The 19,838-nt window shown below is 45.1% G+C and overlaps 1 protein-coding gene across 1 annotated transcript; it reads right to left on the reverse strand.

Moving 5' to 3' along the window:
* Positions 1-291: 291 nt before the first annotated feature.
* On the reverse strand, positions 292-16,165 carry tecta (tectorin alpha). The gene is made up of 21 exons (XM_022760840.1): positions 16,102-16,165; positions 15,832-15,971; positions 15,409-15,696; positions 14,783-14,920; positions 14,520-14,685; positions 14,015-14,427; positions 13,340-13,910; positions 12,643-13,253; positions 12,009-12,546; positions 10,451-10,971; positions 8,844-9,501; positions 7,864-8,063; positions 6,980-7,360; positions 5,237-5,523; positions 4,859-5,139; positions 4,535-4,645; positions 3,768-3,970; positions 3,140-3,316; positions 2,782-3,020; positions 2,498-2,597; positions 292-430 (listed from the first exon to the last, which is right to left on the reverse strand). The coding sequence occupies exons 1-21, from the start codon at positions 16,163-16,165 to the stop codon at positions 326-328; spliced, it is 6,192 nt and encodes a 2,063-aa protein (XP_022616561.1). The 3' UTR covers positions 292-325.
* Positions 16,166-19,838: the final 3,673 nt, after the last annotated feature.

Genomic DNA, 19,838 nt, shown 5'->3' on the forward strand with positions numbered 1-19,838 from the left:
ATGTTAGAATCACGTACAAAATCTACACATAGCTGCTTTAAGTGACCGACAACACACGATGAGGTGTCCTCACCTATGTAAATAATGGAGGAAGTGGAGCTGGAGAATATCACGACGTGGAGGGAAGGGGAGACACTTAAGACTTTCAGCAGGACTGACTGTCCACATGTTTAGGAAAAGCAGGTATGTATTCTGTCTACGTTTTCACACTGGCACACAGCTGATCTACTGGCTAAACACTGCGGATACACTGTGCATCTTCAAGTCTTTTTTTTTTAATGTGTTTGATCTGTTTCGTCTGTTGCCTTCCTTTGCTCACGGGGTGTTAGGAGATGAGAGGAGCGCGAGCACGAGGCAGGAGCACGGAGATCAGGGCGCTGACGATCAGCAGAGGAACCACAGGTGTAACGTTACAGCTGGAGCTCACAGCTGGGGACAGAAGACAACATGAACTGTAGAGGATGCTGCAGTTAACATTTAATAAACAGACATTTATGGTTTTTGTTTACTAAATTGTCTGGATGCCAAATTTTTGTGCTACATGTTTGTAACTACTGTTAAATTGTGCTGTAATTTTTCCCCATATTTGTTTGTGTTGCTTTGATAATAAACAATAAACCCTCAGACTGTGTGTGTGCTACTCAGCCTCAGAGATCACTTATAGGTTAGACCTATAATACCATGATAGCTTTTATTCTGTTTATTCCCTTTTTATCTATTTATTTAATTTTGACAAAAGTTGATGTCCACACCTTTGCAGCCTGAAGCAGCTTTAGACTCTTATCTGATCTGCTGTGGGAACTCCGCCCTGCTCAATGGCTTGCAGGTGACAATGACTCCTGCAGCTCTCTCTGAACAGAGCAGTCCGTTTGTTGAATGCCTTTATGCAGGCGGCAAAACCCAATGATATTTACACTCATATGCATGACAATGACACTAGCACTATTTAGCATCTTCTCACTCACTCATTGTAAACCAGTAGTGAATAGCGTGGTCATACTGGTCCCTGTGAAGAATATGGGCCTCAGTGTTCATCTTTAAACCGGGCTCTGGCAGCGTCACTCGCTCACACCCTCCTGATTAAAGAGTTTAACTCTCCATAAAGAAACCAAACCCAAAGTGAACAGCTCTGCAGCTGACAAACATCCGGCGCACAACGCCCCGCACACAATGGCAATGGAAAGTTCTCAGGGTAAATAGTTAATTTGTTCGTCTTATCACTATCGAAGTTGTGTTACTTTAGCTCTGCAGCTTAGTGTGCAGTGACGCAGGTTCTCTGAATTCCTCCTTCCTCTGCATCAAATATCCAGCTTATGTTACTATTTTATCAATAAACATGAGGGAAGGTTGGTGAAGAACAGAAGCGGAGAAAATAAAGGTTTGAAAGGTAAAAATAAATGAAGATGTAAAGAAAATGGGGCTGTTCATGGACACAGTGGAGTAAGAATTACAAACATATGAAGGTTGACACATTAAAGCCGTTTGCTGCAGGTTAGTGAGAATGTGAATTTGAGGTTTACAGCAAATTGTAACAAATAAGACGCACAATGTCAAGGTCTTTTAAGTTCTTGATTATTATTTACATCAAATATGAGAGAAAATGGAGAAAATGTTACTCCCCTGGAGTGGTCTGTTCAGACGTACATGCAGTACTTTTACCATAAAAATACTGGATCCTGGGAATTGTGCACAACTTTAGTGAAGACGGTGTGTGCCTGTTCAGTGTAGCAGGCCAACTGAGATAAACCTGAAAACTAGCCTGACTGGTGCCACTGCAAACTGGTAGCATACGTTTCCATGGTAACTTTGGTCAAATTATTTAAACCTGATTTATAGAAGGAAATGTTCTGAAAATAAGACGATTTCCTGCTGATATTACTCATCGTTCTATGATTCACTGAAACAGAAATACTAAACATAGAACCTTATAATCCCTGGTCTGTGCACCTGTGTGTGTGTGTGTGTGTGTGTGTGTGTGTGTGTGTGTGTGTGTGTGTGTGTGTGTGTGTGTGTGCTGCTTACTCCGGCAGCTTTTCCCGTCTCGTTGCAGCATCCCAGTCACACAGCTGCAGACTGGCCCGCTTCCCTTACTGGTGCAGATCTGCTCACAGCCTCCGTTGTTGTCCTCACACCAGTCTGATTCTGAGAGGACAAGGACATGCGAGTCATGAAAAGTCCTGGAAGAAACTGAGGAATTTGACTGAATAGCTCTGAGAAGTGTTTTTAAACACGGACTCATGGTTGAGATCACACTTACCTCTCCTTCTTATGGGTCCCACAGACAGAATGTGCTCTTTATGGTCGCTGTCCTCCGAGTACATCCTTCTCTTGTGTGGACAGTTCTGGATGTACAGCACACGCACATTAACACAGCCAGACATTTGTTTCATCGCCACTTTTGAGTTCAGATTGTGTCTTTCCTCGAGCCTCTCACCACTTTGCAGGCGCTGGTTTCTGAGTCGCACAGGGTGACGTCGCAGTGGAGGTGGACCTCGTCGTAGTCCCCGATGAACTTGAAGACGGTGACGTGGAAGCGACAGGTGAGGGATACGCCGTTCTCTGCCATGCCGATGGTGTTGTCCTTAATGTTCGGACACCTGGTGAGAGCCACATATCAAAAGGAATACACTGATGAGTGTTCATGTTTTTCCTCAGTATGGTGACTCTTATTTTGCAAAACTTAGTCGCTGCTTCTTTCAGGTGTCTCAGACTAAAACAAATACTTCGTCGCCCACACCTCCGGCCTCCAAGAATCATTAGTGTGTGCGTCCTCCAGCCTACCCCCTCTCTATGATGATGTAGCGCAGTCGGTCGCTGCTGTAGCGGGACGGCGTGGCCCAGCACATGTTCACTATGAGGATGAGCTGATTTTCATCTGCCCCTTCCACAAAGACGCCCACGAAGAGGATGTCCCGTGTGCTCAGCACCACCTCCCCCTCCCTGTACGGATGCCGGTACGAGGAGTTCTTATACAGAGCCATCTTGGTGATGAAGTTCCCTTCCTGGGTCGGTAAGGTGAGGTTAATCACACTGGAGCACGGAGGGGGGGGTGGGGTGGAGAGGATGAGAGAAGCAGCCAGCTGTTAAAAGCTGTGACATTTTGTTTTATCAGACATAAACGTATGATTCTACAGCTAATCCCCGTGTCTGACCTGAGCATGGGTCTGAGGACGGTCTCCAGCGAGATCTTCAGGTCCAGTTCGTAGGCGCAGGAAAACTCCACATTGATGGTCCGGTCTCTGGTGATGACGTTCCCGGTGTTGTTCACACTCTCTATCCAGACTGTGTTTTTGTACATAATGTGAGTGCCATTCGACTGTCAGAGGGATGAAGGGACATTGAGAAACATTCACCGTCAGGAAACAGAGAAGCAAAAGGTAAATAATAAAGTAATAATAGTTTATCCATCCGCCCAGTGCAGCCTCTCCGGCTACAGTGCGAGTCTGTGGTTATGGTTGGTGAGCAGCGGTTTTGGTCTCTGTACAGACTTGATGGGACCACACCTGTAACCTCATGAGATTGGAAGCAGACTACAAAGGATAGAAGAAGGTTTTATGCCAAATTCAGAGTTGCAGAACGGCAATTTTCTTGGCAGTGGCACCACGGTAATGTTTCAGTAATGAGTTTAAAAACATCCCCATTAAAAGTGGAGACCAATAAAAGGTGCACAAAGACACAAGTGACCCGGCTGGAAATCAAAGCAGTGAACACAGCACAGTGGACGCTCCTGAGGCAGGAATATGATGAGCTAACGTTGGTCCACTGACCTGCACGATGGAGCCGCAGTGTCCCTTCGTGTTGTTGATGTGGAAGGAGATGAAGTCCTCTCCCTCGATGCCGGCGCAGTGCTCGTCGTTGATCCTGACGTCCTCTCGTTCAAAGCCCAGCTGGAAGAGCTTACACTTGGAGATAGAGACCTCCATCTGAGCATGCTTGCAGGTCACCTCTGCCTGTATGATGTCATCATCACCTGCCACAGGTAAACATCACCGTTACTGCAACATTACTCAACGGACAGTCAATACTGTGGTTTAGAGAACACGCTGAAGGAAACACTGAATACATGTTTTAAGTATTTATATTTATCTAATATGAGATAACAATGACAGCAGTGTGATTTTAACTACAGAGCCCTACTAAAACACTGACATGGCCGATATGATTGCTCAATTTTAGCTCATCACTGATCAGTAAGTGTCGGGTTATATGTCAGCTAGTAAACAACAAGAAATTGTAGCAGAGATTATTGTATTTATCAACTGTAAAATGTTTAGCACATATCTAGGTACCAATTCTTTTTTGATTTTGATCAAATATATTTGGTTCTGTCACGTGTTTACGTTAAAAGATGAATATCAATCAATGTAGTTATCAGATTTCTTTAGCTCTCAAATATCAACAGCATTTACAATTATTATTATAAGTGCGACTCTATTTGAAAAGTCAAACTATTATAGGAATGCTTCACTTCAGAAGAGACGGGATTAAAGCTGGATGTGGATGACATCACGGTGGTGTCCCGTGAAGCGCTCACCTCCAGTGCTGGTGGGTAGTTCTGGACAGCCGCACAGGTCACCTCCGTTCTCCAGCTCACAGGTGAAGTTTGTGCAGATCTCTCCTGCACAGGGGTCGTAGATCCATTCTGCTAAAGACAGGTCCGCACACAATGTTAACTGTCACACACACAAGGCTTTATCAAACATGCATGTACAGCACGCTGAGCGACCGGAGGAAGAAAAGCACTGAGGGAAACTTCTGGCCTCACTTTTGTTAAGGTGAAGTGTTAAAACACACACATACCAAAATCAGTACATTTTAAAGTTTTGAAAATGTGGCTGGTGTCTCGCGGTGCCCTTACAGCAGTTCTCTTGGGTGATCCACTTGGTGGTGAGGGTGCCCATGGAGCGGCAGGCCTCGGCGTAGGCCGCCAGCGAGCCGCAGACCTGAGCCTTGCGGTGATTATAGCAGCCGTCCAGGTAGCAGGACTGGTAGAAGGGCCGGGGATCCAGGAGGCCGTGGCACGGCTGGAAGAAGCCCTTCAGCTGGGTGAGCTTCTGACAGGCATCCTCACCTTGCAGCGCCAGCACCGCTGTGTTGTCACAAGACTGGGCCAGAGCCACGTACTGGGTCTCGTCACAACTAGAGCAAAAAGATGGATAACCGTCTCTTTCTATCTGCAAATAGTGCATGTGCCGCTGTGTAGCGATAAACAGCGCCTGTGCCGAGCCTCACCCACCTGTTCTGCATACCGTTGGTCTTCCAGCTCTGGGCCAGCTCCAGGGCGCTGACAGCCGGCTTGCCCCTCGAGGTGATGTAGTCGTCGCTGGGGTCTCCGTTGAAATTCCCACAGAGGCCACACACCTTGTTCTGAAGGCGCTGGCCCATAGTGATGCTCAGCGTGTTAAAGCGGTTGTATCGAACCTGGATGTCCTGGGGTGTGTCGATGACAATGAAACCTTCGGACGTGGACAGACGCGTCATCAGCCCAGTTAGAAACGGCACTGATACCGGTGTACCGTTGACCTGGGGAGACACACAGACCTTTAGATATTTGAGACAGGACACAGGGTCACAAAGAAATTTAATTTAATTCATTTCCACACGTCATTACGTGTTAAATTCAGACTTTCATAGCTCTCACTTAAAGTTTGACCACCGACTGTCAGTAAAATGAGAACAGAATTAGTGTTATACAGACCCCAACGGCTGTTTGTGTAAAAATCAGAACAATAGTTGTAAAATCTTTTCTTTTGTTTTACTTTAAATATACTTTTTTCTTTTCTTCTGACTTATATGCCGCAAGAAATTGAAGCAATATGACTTGTGCTTGGGGTCAGTCTGGACCCCGGAGAGGTCCGCCTCCCTGTTAGATCTCTAATAAACACACTGTTATAAAACTCAAATAGACACATGTGGGATTTGGGACTGTATTAACTGATTTCATATTCACAAAAGACATCACTGAGTGGCAGCGTGTAAGAGAAAAGAAAGGAGACAGCTCAAAGCACAGATTGTGACGATCCGATATGGTGCTGTAATTACTATGTGTGCTGGTGAATATGACCTGAGCCACTTAAACACACTTCCACTGATGATAACACAGTTCTTAAGGAAATTTAAAAAAAGAAAGGCTCAGTCAGATCAAGCAGGATTAAGACTCAGAGGCAACTTTAGAGGCAATCAGCAGGTTATTAACTAGCTCTGTGAGAGCACTTTCAGCAGAATGATGTGGCCTAAAGCCAGAGCTGGAGGATATCTACCAGACTATTAGTGCGAGGGTAATTGGTAAATTGGACTGCGAGAACTCTTTCAAGTATTCAGGAGAGAAAATGGAGATTTAAACTGGATCTGTTTGTTTAGTTTCTCGAGGAGATGTTTGATAAAAGACGTCTTTGACGGCAGACGGCACAAAGCCAGAGGAAAGTCAGTTGGTAATATATACAAAAAAACTAAATCTCCTAATAGAGATAATAGTTCTATTAGAGCAAGATTGGTGATGTTGAAAAGAAGAAAGTAAAACAATATCCCTTTATCCATTAAATGCTACAGTTGGCGTCTCTGTCTGTCTACCATTTGGTGCTGAGCTGTTAAGATGCAGTTGGTTTATAGGAGGTTTTATTTCTACTGAGAACAGCTGCCTGATGAAACCAGAGTGAACCAGAAGAGAAAAGCTGCAGGTGATGAAACCAAAACACCAAGCTGAAAGGCGCTGCAAGGCTCTACAGAAGCCACAGCTAGGCACCGCAGGTCACCGATGCAGCGTTTGTATAAAATATTGATTAGTGCAGCTTTAAATAAGATGATATACAGTGTATCATTGGAGGAAGTTTGTTGTTTGTGAAGTCAAGTTAAGAGTTGCACATAACAACCTCATCAATTTAAGAATCAATATAACTTAATCTGCATAATAGAAATTGTATCAAGGTTAATATTTGGCTGATATAATGAGTAACTGACATGGTCCTGTACTTGGACTCACCTTGATCGTGCTGCCAGAGATGAGTATATTCTCCTCATTGATGTAAAGGTAGACGTGAGAGATGGTGGTGAGGTTGGGCGTGCTCCATTTATCGAAGTTAGCGATGAGCTGGAAGGAGAGGTCCGGCAGCTTGTGACAGTTGGTGGACAAGACGAAGGAGCAAGAGGCCGGGAGCCGCAGCGACGCCCCGTCGAAGGTTCTAAACACCCCGCCGCCCGACGCCACGCAGTGCTGGGAGCGCCGCGCAAAGCAGCCCCGCACTCCGTAGCGCAGGGTGCACTCTTCCTCCGCCTTGCAGCGCCTCGGGTCGCACTGGATCAGGTTTCGCCCGATGCACTGGCAGCGTTTGGTACAGTCGCTGTTCCAGAACAGCTGCTTGGGCTGAAATAAAGAAGGTTGGTTAAAATTAGAGTCAGTCAATTAATTAATTAGTTGACTGGCAGAAAAGTATTGCATTTTGAGTGCATTTATAGAATTTGGAGCATTGAGTGGGGAAAACAACCAATATATGGCATCATGTTGTGATGGATAATTTTCCGTATTTCCTATCATTCTACAGCCTGATATATAGATAATATGTAATGAAAAATAATGATTAGTTGCAGCTCTATTCAAAACATATTACTGCCTATTTCTACGACTCTGATGCAACTTTGCAAAATATGATTTTGGCATCAAGGATTACCTTCACTGACTGAATCAGAAAACTTTTATTTTTGTTCTTCCATACCGTCTCTACACTTCACTGGAATTAAACGGCACTAATTGAAACGAGAAGATAGTTATGATCAATATGTGCTGAGACTGACAGGCCAATGAAAACCTTTAATTAAAAATCACTTGTCTTGCAGGTTACTCCACATATTGCTGGATGTGACACTGACCTCATAGTACTTGCCATCGGTGTAGCAGCCACAGTTTTGAGGCAGGATGCAGCTCTTGCCGTTGAGCACGTAGCCCTGGTCACACTGGCAGCCCTCCACACAGTCCTGGCTGCAGTCCCTCTGGCCCCGGGCTGGGGCGCACTGGGGCGGGCAAACCGACATGCAACTGGAGTAATGGCTGTTAGGTGGACAGCTCTGGACTGGGAGCAGGCAGGTTGGCAAAGGTATTAGCTACAACAATCGAACTGACTGCAGTGTACACACAGGAAATGTTCCAATGTTAATAAGTGTTGATTTTTCAAGGGGAAATATTTGTGGACAATATTTGAAGGGAGACTCATTTGTCCAAGTCTCATATCTGCAGGCTGTTGGGCTCAGAACCTGATTAGCTTGGCATACAGACTGGCTCTGTCCAAAGTTCAAAAATACCACAACCTCTAAAGCTCACCAATGAGCATATTGATTATTCCCTATTTAAATATACACGCTGATTATTGTTTATTTAAATGCAACTTAACTCTGCTATTAATGTCTTATTATTTTATTTTTATTATTTTATTTTCTGTGCTCAGGTCTCACTTGTAGAAGAGGTCTTTATCTCAATTAAATAAAGTACATATACATATATCTAATAAGGTCTAATCAAATTGTTTTTTATTCTCATTACATTGAAAAATCACATTTGAAAAAATGTAACTGTATTGTGTTTTACCAGAGAATGTGTTAATGTGTTACAGCAACTAAGGACATTTTTTCTGGACAGACTGTTTAATGTTGTTTTTCAACAGTGTGAGCCCCACAAACATAATCCCATTCACCTCCGCTGTATTATGGTGGATGTAGGAATCTCAGAGATGGATATCTGAAAACCTGGGCAACATGGGTAGACGCCACAGGCGTAGAGGTAAATGAGAAAATATATTTTCTTGTAAAACAAGGGGAGACCACTGCACACACAATCAAAGTGAGCCAAGACTCACCACATGGTGTGTCACTCCTCCAGCCGGTGACAGGAACTCCTTGGGTCTGACAGGTGCTTGCATAGATCTGCAGCCAGTTGCAGACTGTGTCCTGAGCTCCCTGGTCCAAGCAGGTGTCCTGCAGGCAGCTTTGATAAAAGAAGGCTGGTGCCACCTTGCTGTGACAGCGTGCAAACACACCTCCTCGATCCACAATTAGCCCACACAGCCTCACCGCCTCAGGCTCCACAAACACATACAGTCCATCTCCGATGTGGAAACGTATGCCTGTGTTGACTTCGTTCGCCCCGTCGTCAGTGCCCATGTTCATGTTGGCGTCAGCCACCGCGAGGGGGGCGTCGTTTTGCACGCTTTTCTCTCCCAGGCCACAGCGTGGGCAGGAGTCTCCACACCCCACCTGGCAGAAGGTGTCCCTCTCTGCCCAGGCCATGCCCCAGTCAGTGGTGGTGAGGGTGGGGGGGGGTAAGGGCATGCCTTGGCAGAGGCCACAGGAGGTGTTGTAGAGGTCGCGGGGCAAAGTCAACAGGAGGAGCGTGTTCCAGTCAAAGGCCACCTTCAGGCCAAAGTCTGTCTCCAGAATGAGCTGCAAGCCCAAGGTGAAGATGTTGACCTTTCCTGGGCCCAGCTTCAGAGGAAGGTACAAACGCTCCTTATTCACCTGAGTGAGGAGAGACTCAATGAAAATGGCTCTAGTTTGAACAGGTTTAACTCTTTACTCTATGATCCCGATCAGCTGACGCACACACATTTCTACAGAAGCATTTTTAGAGCCAGTGTATATTTTCTAATCCTGGATATTTTCAAAGTATGAGGGGAAACCCAGGGTAGGACTCAATAACATAAAGTGAAAGAGTTCCTGTGTGTTTCTTATATAATCAAAATGAAAGTGAGAGAAAAAGACAGAAGCAGAAAGAATTGGAAAAAAATGTGAGTGTGTGTCATTTCTGTTCCCGCTCAGATCTCTTAGGCGGTTTGTGAACCCAGTCCAAATGTCGCTCAGGGTCTGGGTTTTGTCTGATCCAAATCCAGCCTGATAAAAGATGCCCATTGAAATTAGATCCACCTTAAGCCAATCAAAGAGGAATTTACCCTCTGCCTGGTTATTCTATCGGCTTGATTAGAAATAACATGTCCTCACATATAAAAAAAAAAAAAAAAAAACTTCGACCTTCACAGGTCATGCAAAAAAACTAAAAAACTAAAAAATCAATGTTAAACTATAAATATTAACTAAAATGGCACTCAGTGGAGCACATACTTCTGCCAAGGCCAAACAACCCTTCACATCTCTCAGATCCAGATTATTATATGGATCTGCACCGAACTATGAAATGTCATAGATCTCAACACCATAAATATGCCTCATGTTCTACATCAAGATCAAAACATTATTTCCTGAGACTTTGATGAAAAGTGTCAAAAAATGCCCTATCTTCTGGAAAGAAAATTCTGCATCAACCCTTTTTAACCGGATCAGCACCCAAATTCAATAGGTTCTTCCCTCACCCAAGTTAACCTCCTTGGCCCAATCACAGCATATGGCGGTTTGGCTTGTTCCACATTAGTTATTCTTGAAAATGAATACAATTTCCTGTTCGTGCACTTACCGTAACCGTGTTTTTGTAGGTTCGAGAGACTTCAATCTCATAATCGTAGACCTCCAGTACAAAGCCCCTCACCCAAATTGCCTGGCCTGTGTCCCTTTCCTCATTACGGGCTGCCAGTTTGAATTGAGGAAAAGTTCCAGTGATGGCTGCATGGTCCCCGCTCTCTCTGCCACAGTTGGTGGTGGCCATCCTGAGAGTACAAGAGCTCTGCAGCTCAAATGGTACGTCACCAAATGGCAGAAAATGTCCATAACCAGCGGCCACACACAGAGCCTCGGTGCGCGGCTGGCAGAAATACAGGCCGTCATTCTCCTGGCAGTACTCCTCAGGGTGACAGGGTGCGAGCTGACAGTATACACTGTTGTCAGAGCCATTGCAGTAGCAACGCTCCTGGCATTCCCAGTCTGTCCAGAAAGTCTGATTAGTGGCCAGCTGGCGCCCGTGGCTCATGCAGCCACAGTCACTGCGTGCCACACACAGGCCATCCCGCAGCGCGAAGCCCTCCTCACACTGACACCCCTCTTGGCAGGGCAGAGGACATGGCTCTTCAGGTTCATCCAAGTTGGCACAGGTCAGAGGGCAGGCGCTGGTGCACTCATCAAAATGACTGTTCTCGGGACAGGGAAGAGCTGAGGCAGAAGAGCGAGGTAAGAGAAAGAAATAGAGAAGACCAAATCCATATAAGAATATTAAACCAATGAAAAGTTATTAACTTACTCTTTGGCAGAAGCTGCAGCCATTTTAGACTCACCACAGTCCAAAGATGTGACCCAGTTTATGGGTCAAAATATAGCTAAAGCTAAAATACAAAGATTTTGTTTGATGCTAGCTGTGTAAGTTTTCTTACATTCTCTTGGGGAATTTTAAAACTGGGTTGACTGACTACAACTGCAGGCTACAACCTTTCAAGCTCCCGAGGACTAGTGTTGGTGGAGTACACCTTTTATAGAAGAGGTTAATATTAGTTAATCACCATCACTAGTGGGGAAATTAAACTAAAAGCAGGTCTAGCTAATAACATAATTAACTGCAACAATGCAATATTGATTAATATTATTTGTTCCACCGGTGCTTTTCCTGCTATGCCGAACCAATATGTCTGTTGTGAAAATGTCTATGAATTTGATTAATTTGGGAACAACAAAGAAATAAGAGCGTTTTGATGCTAGCAGGCTAGCAAAACATGCTAATCGACGCACGAAGATTTATTTTTACAAGGAAGTTTTTTTTTTTGGCTTCAAAAAGGGAAGAATGACTGAAACAGTTTGGGAAACACTGCTGCAGAGAAAAAAGAGAAAAAAAATATAAATAAAAATACTGGTTTAAAAAAGAAAAAGTCATGTTTGCGCAGCTAGCATAGCAGCAGGAACTGCTAGCCAAATTTTGTTGGAAAAATGTCTTCTACCAAATTCAAACCAGTCCTGGTAGATTGCAATTGTATATCTAACATGTTCAAACAGAAAAACATAGAATAAGAGTCAGAATAGCAGTTTTTTTCCTTTAAAGTAAAGCTATATCTACTCACGGCAGTTGGTGGCACTCCTCCAGGAGGCGAGGCCGACTTGAGCGTCCTGACAGGCGCTGGCATACGCCTGCAGTGAAGAGCACAGGGCTGAACGGTTCCCTTCCTTTACACACATGTTATACAAGCAGTTCCTGAAGAACGGCGAGGGGTTGACCACTGCGTGACACGCCAGAAACGAACTATTCCCTGGGTCGTTGATGTTGCCACACATCCAGGGACTCTGGTAGAGACGCAGGTCCGTGCACATGCGATACAGGTCGTCGCAATCGCCGTTGCAGGTGAGGTCGTCGGCGATGGCACGCCAGCCCTCTGTGAACTGCTCAGCGGAGTCCGCCAGGCGTCCGCTAGGGAGGCGAAGGTCGTCAGTGGCATTGCTGTTGAAGACGCCGCATAGACCACAGGTGACGTTGTAGAAGAGGGTGGAGAGGGAGATGTTGAGGAATCCCTGCCGTGCGTAGTGGACACGCAGCAGACCACGGGACTCCACCACTGTAGCGTTGCCTGGCGCTCTGTAGATCATCATTGTCTCCGTCGGATGGACATACGGAAGCGGCACTTGTTCACCATTCACCTGGATCACAAATAAAAAAGGAGTGGCCATAGGCATTCATCAACCGCAAATAGAAATTAAAAAGGGAGTTTTTGCTCTGCAGAAAAAAATACTAACCTTCACTGTGTCAAAATCTGTCCCTCCGATCTGAGCTTCCAGGTTAGACACTCTAACTACCACGGGTCTTTTCCAGTCGGGGCCTTTGTTGACCAGCCGCCTGCCTATCTTCACCTCCACCGTCGAGCCATTAGCCGGCACTGCACCGCACAGCTTCAGCAGGTAGTAGGAGCTGTCATCGGGGAACAGCAGGAAGGTGCCGTCAAAGGAGGATGTCACCGAGTTCTGGGTCACCGAGCAAACTCCCTCCCTCCGAGGGTAGCAACCCAGCAGGCCCACCTCCGCCACGCACACCTCGCCCTCCTTACAGGACTCGTTGAAGCAGGAGACTTCCCCAGCAGGCCCGCAGGAGCAGCGGAGGGTGCATTCGCCTTCTTCACCACTGGAGCCTGCCCAGAAAGTGTCGTTGAGAGGGTAATAGAGGCCGTTATGCTCACAGCCACAGTCGTCACGCTGTACACATCGGCTGCCGCTGAGAACATAACCCGGGTCACACTGGCAGCCCTCGGTGCAAGGGTGGGCACAGTACAGGGGAGCGGTGAGGTCCGAGCAGGAGGCTGGGCAGGCGCTGGTGCACACTTGGTAATGGCTGAACTCTGGACATGACAAAGCTGAGAGCCAAGAGGAGAGAAGAAATGATGTCAGATGACACAAATGAATTAATGTGTGTTTAAAACCGAATTAAATAGAATCTCACCGCAGAAGGTGCGGGATCTCCAGGGTCGTATCGTGACACCCAGGGCCTGACAGGCCAGAGCATAGGCCTGGATGGCCTGGCAGAGTGTGGTGATGTTGTCCCTGTTGCTGCACATGTCATACACGCAGCTATACACAAAGGCTGTAGGGTCCACTACAGCTCTGCAGTCCCTAAAAGGTCCATCAGTTTTGTTGATGAGCCCACAGTAGTCTGAGCGAAAGTAGAAGGCTTCTGTAAGAGGGTCACACACGCTGCAGTTCTGGGCACAGCCATCCGTACACCTCCAGTCCGTGTCCTCTGCTCGCCAGCTTCCCCCCAGCTCCACCACGCTTTCCGCTAGAGAGCCGTCAGGTAGCACAGGATCATCAGCAGGGTCATCGTTATAGTTACCGCAAAGGCCACAAGTGTTGTTGAAGTAGGAGCTTGGTAGGGAGATGGATGCATAGTGTTGGCCGTCATAGGTCACCAAGAGTCCAAAGTCTGTTTCTAAAGCGACGGCAACCCCAGACTGATACACCCTGACGGCACCAAGCTGGAGTTGGACAGGTAAGGTCTTCATCAAGCCGTCCACCTGGAGAGAGGAACAGAGGCAAATTCAGGAAGTGAACAATGGATGACGGTAGAAAACTTCATATCTATGCTAATTTGGAAAAGTGTAAGTCCACAGATTCTCACCTGGACTGTTCCCAAACTGCCTTTGGGTAACATGACTCTGTGACCGTACACATCCACTGTGACATCTCTGAGCCAGGAAACAGAGGCGACCCCACGGTTTTCATTTTTGGCCTCCACACTGAAGTAGGGCAGCCCCGCCACCTCCCAGCAGGGCCGGGCCAGCAGGTAAGAGCAGGTGCCCTGGAAGTGGTAGAGGAAGCCGTCGAAGGTGTGGTAATGAGGGTCGCCGAAGACCACACAAGTGCTGGTGCGGGTGGGCTGGCAGTAAAAGGCCCCTTCCTGCTGCTCGCAGGTCTCCAGCTGCCCGCACGGAGCTTCTTGGCACTGAACCTCGTTGTCGATGTCAAGGCAGCGGCATCGCTGTGAGCACTGGTCAGACAACCAGAAGATTTCCCCTCGTCTGTAGTAACGCCCTGGAGAGGATGTAGGAAACAAAATTTCATAGACTGTTCTTGTGTTGTTGCTGTACTGAAGATCATCATCAGTGGTTGATGTTTGAACTTGCCATTGTAGCTGCAGCCATTGGCGGGATCTATCAGTTCAGTGTCGACGCGGAAGAACCAGCGCCCGGGAATATTCACATTGGTCGACTGTTCAATGTTCACTACATCGTTTGACCGTGATCCTGGCAGGTTGAAGAAGTGACCGATGTCTCCACCATTAAAACCTGACTGAAAAGGGGAAAGGTGTGAGGAACGTGAGGTCGAATGTTTATCAAGCGTTATTATTATCATTCATGAAATGATGTTGAGGCCACTGGGAGAATACCTGAGCTGTTGTCCCACCCAGTCCAGTTAAAGGATCACCACCACTGGCTGTTCCTGTGCTCCATGTGATTTCTCCATAGTTGAACATACTGAAGGATGCGACGCCATCTGAGATTAGTATAGTTTGGAACGTGTTCACCTTTTAATCAAAACAAGACAATTAAAATGGTTTTACAAAGAGGAAAACAGACATAAAACTGAACAAGTAAAAGAGAGGAATCAAACAGATGCTCAATTGCAAAAAAAGGTGTAATGAAAACATATGCAACTTAGATGTCTAAAAAAAAAAACTTAAAGTTTCGCTGGTCCAGTAGAGAAGCAGTGTAGGTTCGGGATGTATTTAGCCTAGCTTAGCATAAAGACTAGAAACGGGCGGACACTGTTTGCATCTAACAAAAGTTAAACAATTACAACTCCCAACACCATGAAATGATGGATTAAATTATATATATCAAACCCTAGATGCTGCAGTAACCTTTACTGTCATAGGTTGAAGGTGTGTTATAAAATATTTAGATACTGAGCCAAAGAGAATTTGTACTGGGAGGGACGCACAGAGATAAAACTGATATTAACTTTAATTAACTTTGAGAGAATAAATGACAGAGATATTTTATGTGACTTTACTGGGGTTGTCTGGCTTCCTCCGTAGAAGGTGACTTGGTGCCATGTTGCAATAAAGACCCAGGCGGCGGTGAAGGTGGGCGTGTTTTTGAAGTACTTCCGGACGTCTTGTGTCGCCCTCTCCAGTAATTCCGGTTCAGTGGACTCTCGGTAGTAGACGTCTCCGCGGATGCCGTTGTGCACATCTGCCCAAAGCGGAGCAATGAACGACCTGCTGTCACTCAGAGGAAAAGCCTCCGGCGTGAACTGGCTAACCTGCACGTTGAAGGAGATCACACCATTGTTGTTGACCTGCGGACAGAAAAGACAGGGTTGTGTTTTTAACATAATATGCAATACTGTATACTTTATATGTTGCAATACATTATTTTAAGACTGATAGGTTGTAGCTTTCGGTCTAATAATAAGCGTTTGTTCGAGGCTTACGTAGATGGAACGGTAGGGGACATTGAAGAACACGAAGGGAATCAGCAAAGTAATTTCAGGAGAACTCCCATCATCCATCTTGGGCGTCTCTAGATCCCTATGGCCGGGTCCATATGGATACAGGATATCCTGAGCACTTGCTAAAAGGAGAATAATGCATAGGAGCTCATTACATGGACTGTTCTCAACCTTAAAAGATGAAGATAAATTGTGGTCGAGTCTGGCTCGACATGTTCTGGGTGTTGGGTGATATCAGTATTCATGTCATACCGCCCGTCTGTGCAAAGATGCTGAACAAGTGGAGCAGGATGACTGGACAGCCTGGCCTGACCATTCTAAAAAAAACAAACAAACAACAGAGAGAATGAGATGAGAGATCATATTAAACTAACATTACTTTATCTGTCTTGCATATTCCTTAAAGCTAATGGAAACGCGGGCAGACGTGAGTCACAGGACAACTTCTCATAAACAAGGCTGTTAGGGAAAAGCAGAGAGGAGGGCGAGCCATCAAAGCAACGTCACGTTACTTCTTTAAGATCAGGCTCCCAGGTCTCCCCTGAGGAGCCCTGAAAAGGGCCTATTATGCATGCAGGAACAATGTGTCAGGATCACATTTGCCTTACAGTCCCATGTGACCCAGGCAACAGTGAACTACAGGCCTCTCTGTGCCTTGGTTCCCTGCAGGTGACCGAGGCAGCCCGCTCTGCTCCAGAGTCTCTGTGTCTGCGGCGGCGAGGCGGCTTAGGACCTCATTATCACTTCTGTTTGGGAACCATCCATGCCTTGTTGGCTGGAGGGAGAGGAGTGTAAACACTGGGGCACTAATGGCTTTAAGAGAGTAGGTTTGAATTGCTGAGGTCCTTGCAGTGGCCCTTTGGGGCTGTTCAGTGCCTGGTTTGGCAAGGTTCCCATCTGCAAAGATTGCGGATTGCAGATTGTACAGTCACCATATGGCATTTAAACTTAATTGTTTAATGAAAGAGAATGAAACTTTACACAAAACTTAAAACCTCATCACCCGCGGATACTGGAATACCAAAGACCTTATTAGACAGTCCGCCTTTCTCAATCTGCACCGTTGTCTATGAAGGTGTTATTTTTGACTTGTGAAACTGTCATAACTTGAAGTCTCCATCAGTATCCCACCATGCATTGCATCAACCACCGTTTTAAATACAACCGTTCTAACTTTCGTACTACAACTGTTTGTTTTTCCCCAAATTTAGTTGGATGAGAAATTAACTGTGAAGGTTTCAAATATGAGTCAATTCATCAAAATAATAATTAGTTAAAACTTTTCTTTACACTTTGGGGATGTCATTCCTTTTGGAAGATAAACTTTAGTTTCTGGGTCAAAATCCAATATTTGTTGCTGCTGTATTAGTTTGGTTGAGGATGAAATTAAAGTTTGTGTTTTTTACTTGATATTGTTCAGTAAATGCTTCATGTATGTAATGTATGTACAGATCTTCTAAAACAAAATACTATAAATACACATTGAAGTGAGAATAACTGGTGTATCTATCCTCAAGTTACTTTCGATGCCAGTGAAAGTCCTGAAGAAGCCAGTAAGTGGACCCTTGAGTTGAGATTATTTTGTCAGACAGCAGGTGTGCAGTTACATTTAAGTGTAATCACCGAAGTGTGGCTGAGACTGGACACTCGAACTGGCCAATTAAAGTTCAATTAAATAACTACAGTGGTGCCGCCATCTTTGTTTGAAATATCAACCAAAGTGATTCAGGAAAGTTTTTTGAAAGATGTATTTAAAAACTGCACTTCATAGTCTCTTAATAGTCTAGTCTGTATATAAACATCCACACAGCCACATCCACTCACAACCTAACTGACATTGATACCACTGACACATGAGGTATTTGAGCCCAATTGAATTCTTCCTTCTAATCTCTCATTTCTATTAATGTGCGAATTCTATTCAGCTTGATGGTAAATTGTGTTCAGGTGTGCCAAGGTTAGTGGGCACTGCTGAGAGAGGTCCGCTGTAATGTCAGCAGCCTCTCATCATACACTGTCAACTGAAAGATTAACACAATCGCTCTTTTGACTCTTGTAGCTCACCATCTTATCTGACGGGCATTAACTCGATGCCTTTTAGCGGGGCAATTAAGATAAAGCCCCATGGAACATAAAAGATGAAGCAGACACTCTGACGTGTTTATCTCAGAGAGAGAGAGAGAGAGAGAGAGATCTGACTCTGTCTAGACAGAGACATGTTCATGTTTTATCAGAGGTCAACTCACTCGCTCAAGCACATTTATTTTATTGACTTTTTGTTGCATTGGAGGCTTGAAAATCAGGTGAAGTCATAACAGTGCTCAGTTACTGTGCTACGACTTATTACAATCACAATGTTAAAAGCTAAGAAATGGCATTAATTGAATTAGTTAATTAAAGGCTTAATTCTAACACCAGTGGAAAGAATGGAAATATCAGATCAGTGGTTCACAACCTAGAGCTAGGGATCCAAAGGTTCCCAAGATGATTAAAAGAAAGAAATAAGAAAAATAATATTTATAATTACTGTTATTTTTATTATTATTATTATTTTCTATGACTATGTAAGTTACTTCAACTTTTATAAGCATATACGTTTTAATTTGAGGAGTTTGTGACCCTTTATCATGTCAAAATGTTAGGCACTCCTGTATGCTACACTGGAATCACCAACAACAGAAAAATTAATTATTAATGATAATGTTGCCACGCAGATTTACATTTTCTAAACCATAACAAATGACCTGAAATATCTGACATATAGGAAAAGTCAATGTGTGCAGCTTTAAAAAGGAAAAAAAAAAAGATGCATCTAATGAGAAAAGTTCAGATTCCCTTTTGCCACATTGTTGAATCATGAAATCACATAGAGGAGGAAATGATATACTCACCTGCCTTCAGAAGACGGACATCTAGCACCACACTAGTCTAACCTGGCAACCTCCTCACAGCAGAGTCCCATCCAGCAGAGGACCATCCACAGAGTGGTGGTGGTGGTGGTGATGGAGGGATGTGAAAGGAGGCAGTGGAGGTAGAGGGGTAGAAGAGGGTATGCGGAGGAGTTGGATGTCCAGATAGAAGAGATCTTCGAATCTTCTTCAGTTCCAACTCCACAGGATCACCAGTAGTAGCAACGACAGTCCTCAGGTGTGTGGTGGGTGTTTAAAATAGTGAGGTCCTTGGAGAAGTGTGTAGGTTGAAAAGCTCCCGTTTGAAGCGGTGGAATGAGCTTTTGCCTTAGGAAGCAGGTGCAAACTTTACCTGGGATAGTGTTCAACTTAATCTGAGATCAGTGTTTGGGGAATGGGGTAGGTGGGGAGGAGAGGGAAGTTGAGGGGAGGGACAGCATAGGAATCTGAGGAAGAGAGGGAGTGGAAACAGAAATATAGACGGGGAGAGAGAAGGTCAGAGATCTGGAAATGATGGAGGGAAGTGGTACAAACCAAAAGAGAAAGACCGCTTTCAGACGTGTTTTAAAATGCAGGAGAAGAGGAATGTTTTGTACAAAGAGAGGCTCTCATGCTGGATAAATGTCAAGCCTTTTGGGCAGAATCTGTCATTAACACCTGCAATGGGCCAAATGATGATAAAATGTCTTTGGTCAAAAAATTTGGTGGAAACACTGTGGCTTTTATCTGTTTTTTTTTTTTTTTTGGAACAAAGACGTTTGAACACTGAGGACTTACTCATGTTTCACTCAGCATCTGAAGCATTTGAATATATTTGGTGATGAATTCTAAAAACTTAAAAATTTGAATTGCTTGCACTTTGGCAGGTGTAAAAAATAAGGTTCACATCGACACTTTGGATCAGGCCTCAGTCGTGGTGTAGACCTTGCCAGAGTTCACTCAGTGCGTTTAAAGCTCAGGGCACCTGAGCACACAAACTCACCAAAGTAGTGCAGTCTCACTCTGGGGCATTTATGGACAAAAAAACAAAAACACACACACAGTCTGAAGCCTTGCTTTTCAAGCTCTGTGGTAGGTAGA

This window comes from Seriola dumerili, unplaced genomic scaffold, assembly GCF_002260705.1.
Source record: "Seriola dumerili isolate Sdu_G_001 unplaced genomic scaffold, Sdu_1.0 BDQW01000367.1, whole genome shotgun sequence".
In the NCBI taxonomy this organism is placed as follows: Eukaryota; Metazoa; Chordata; class Actinopteri; order Carangiformes; family Carangidae; genus Seriola; species Seriola dumerili.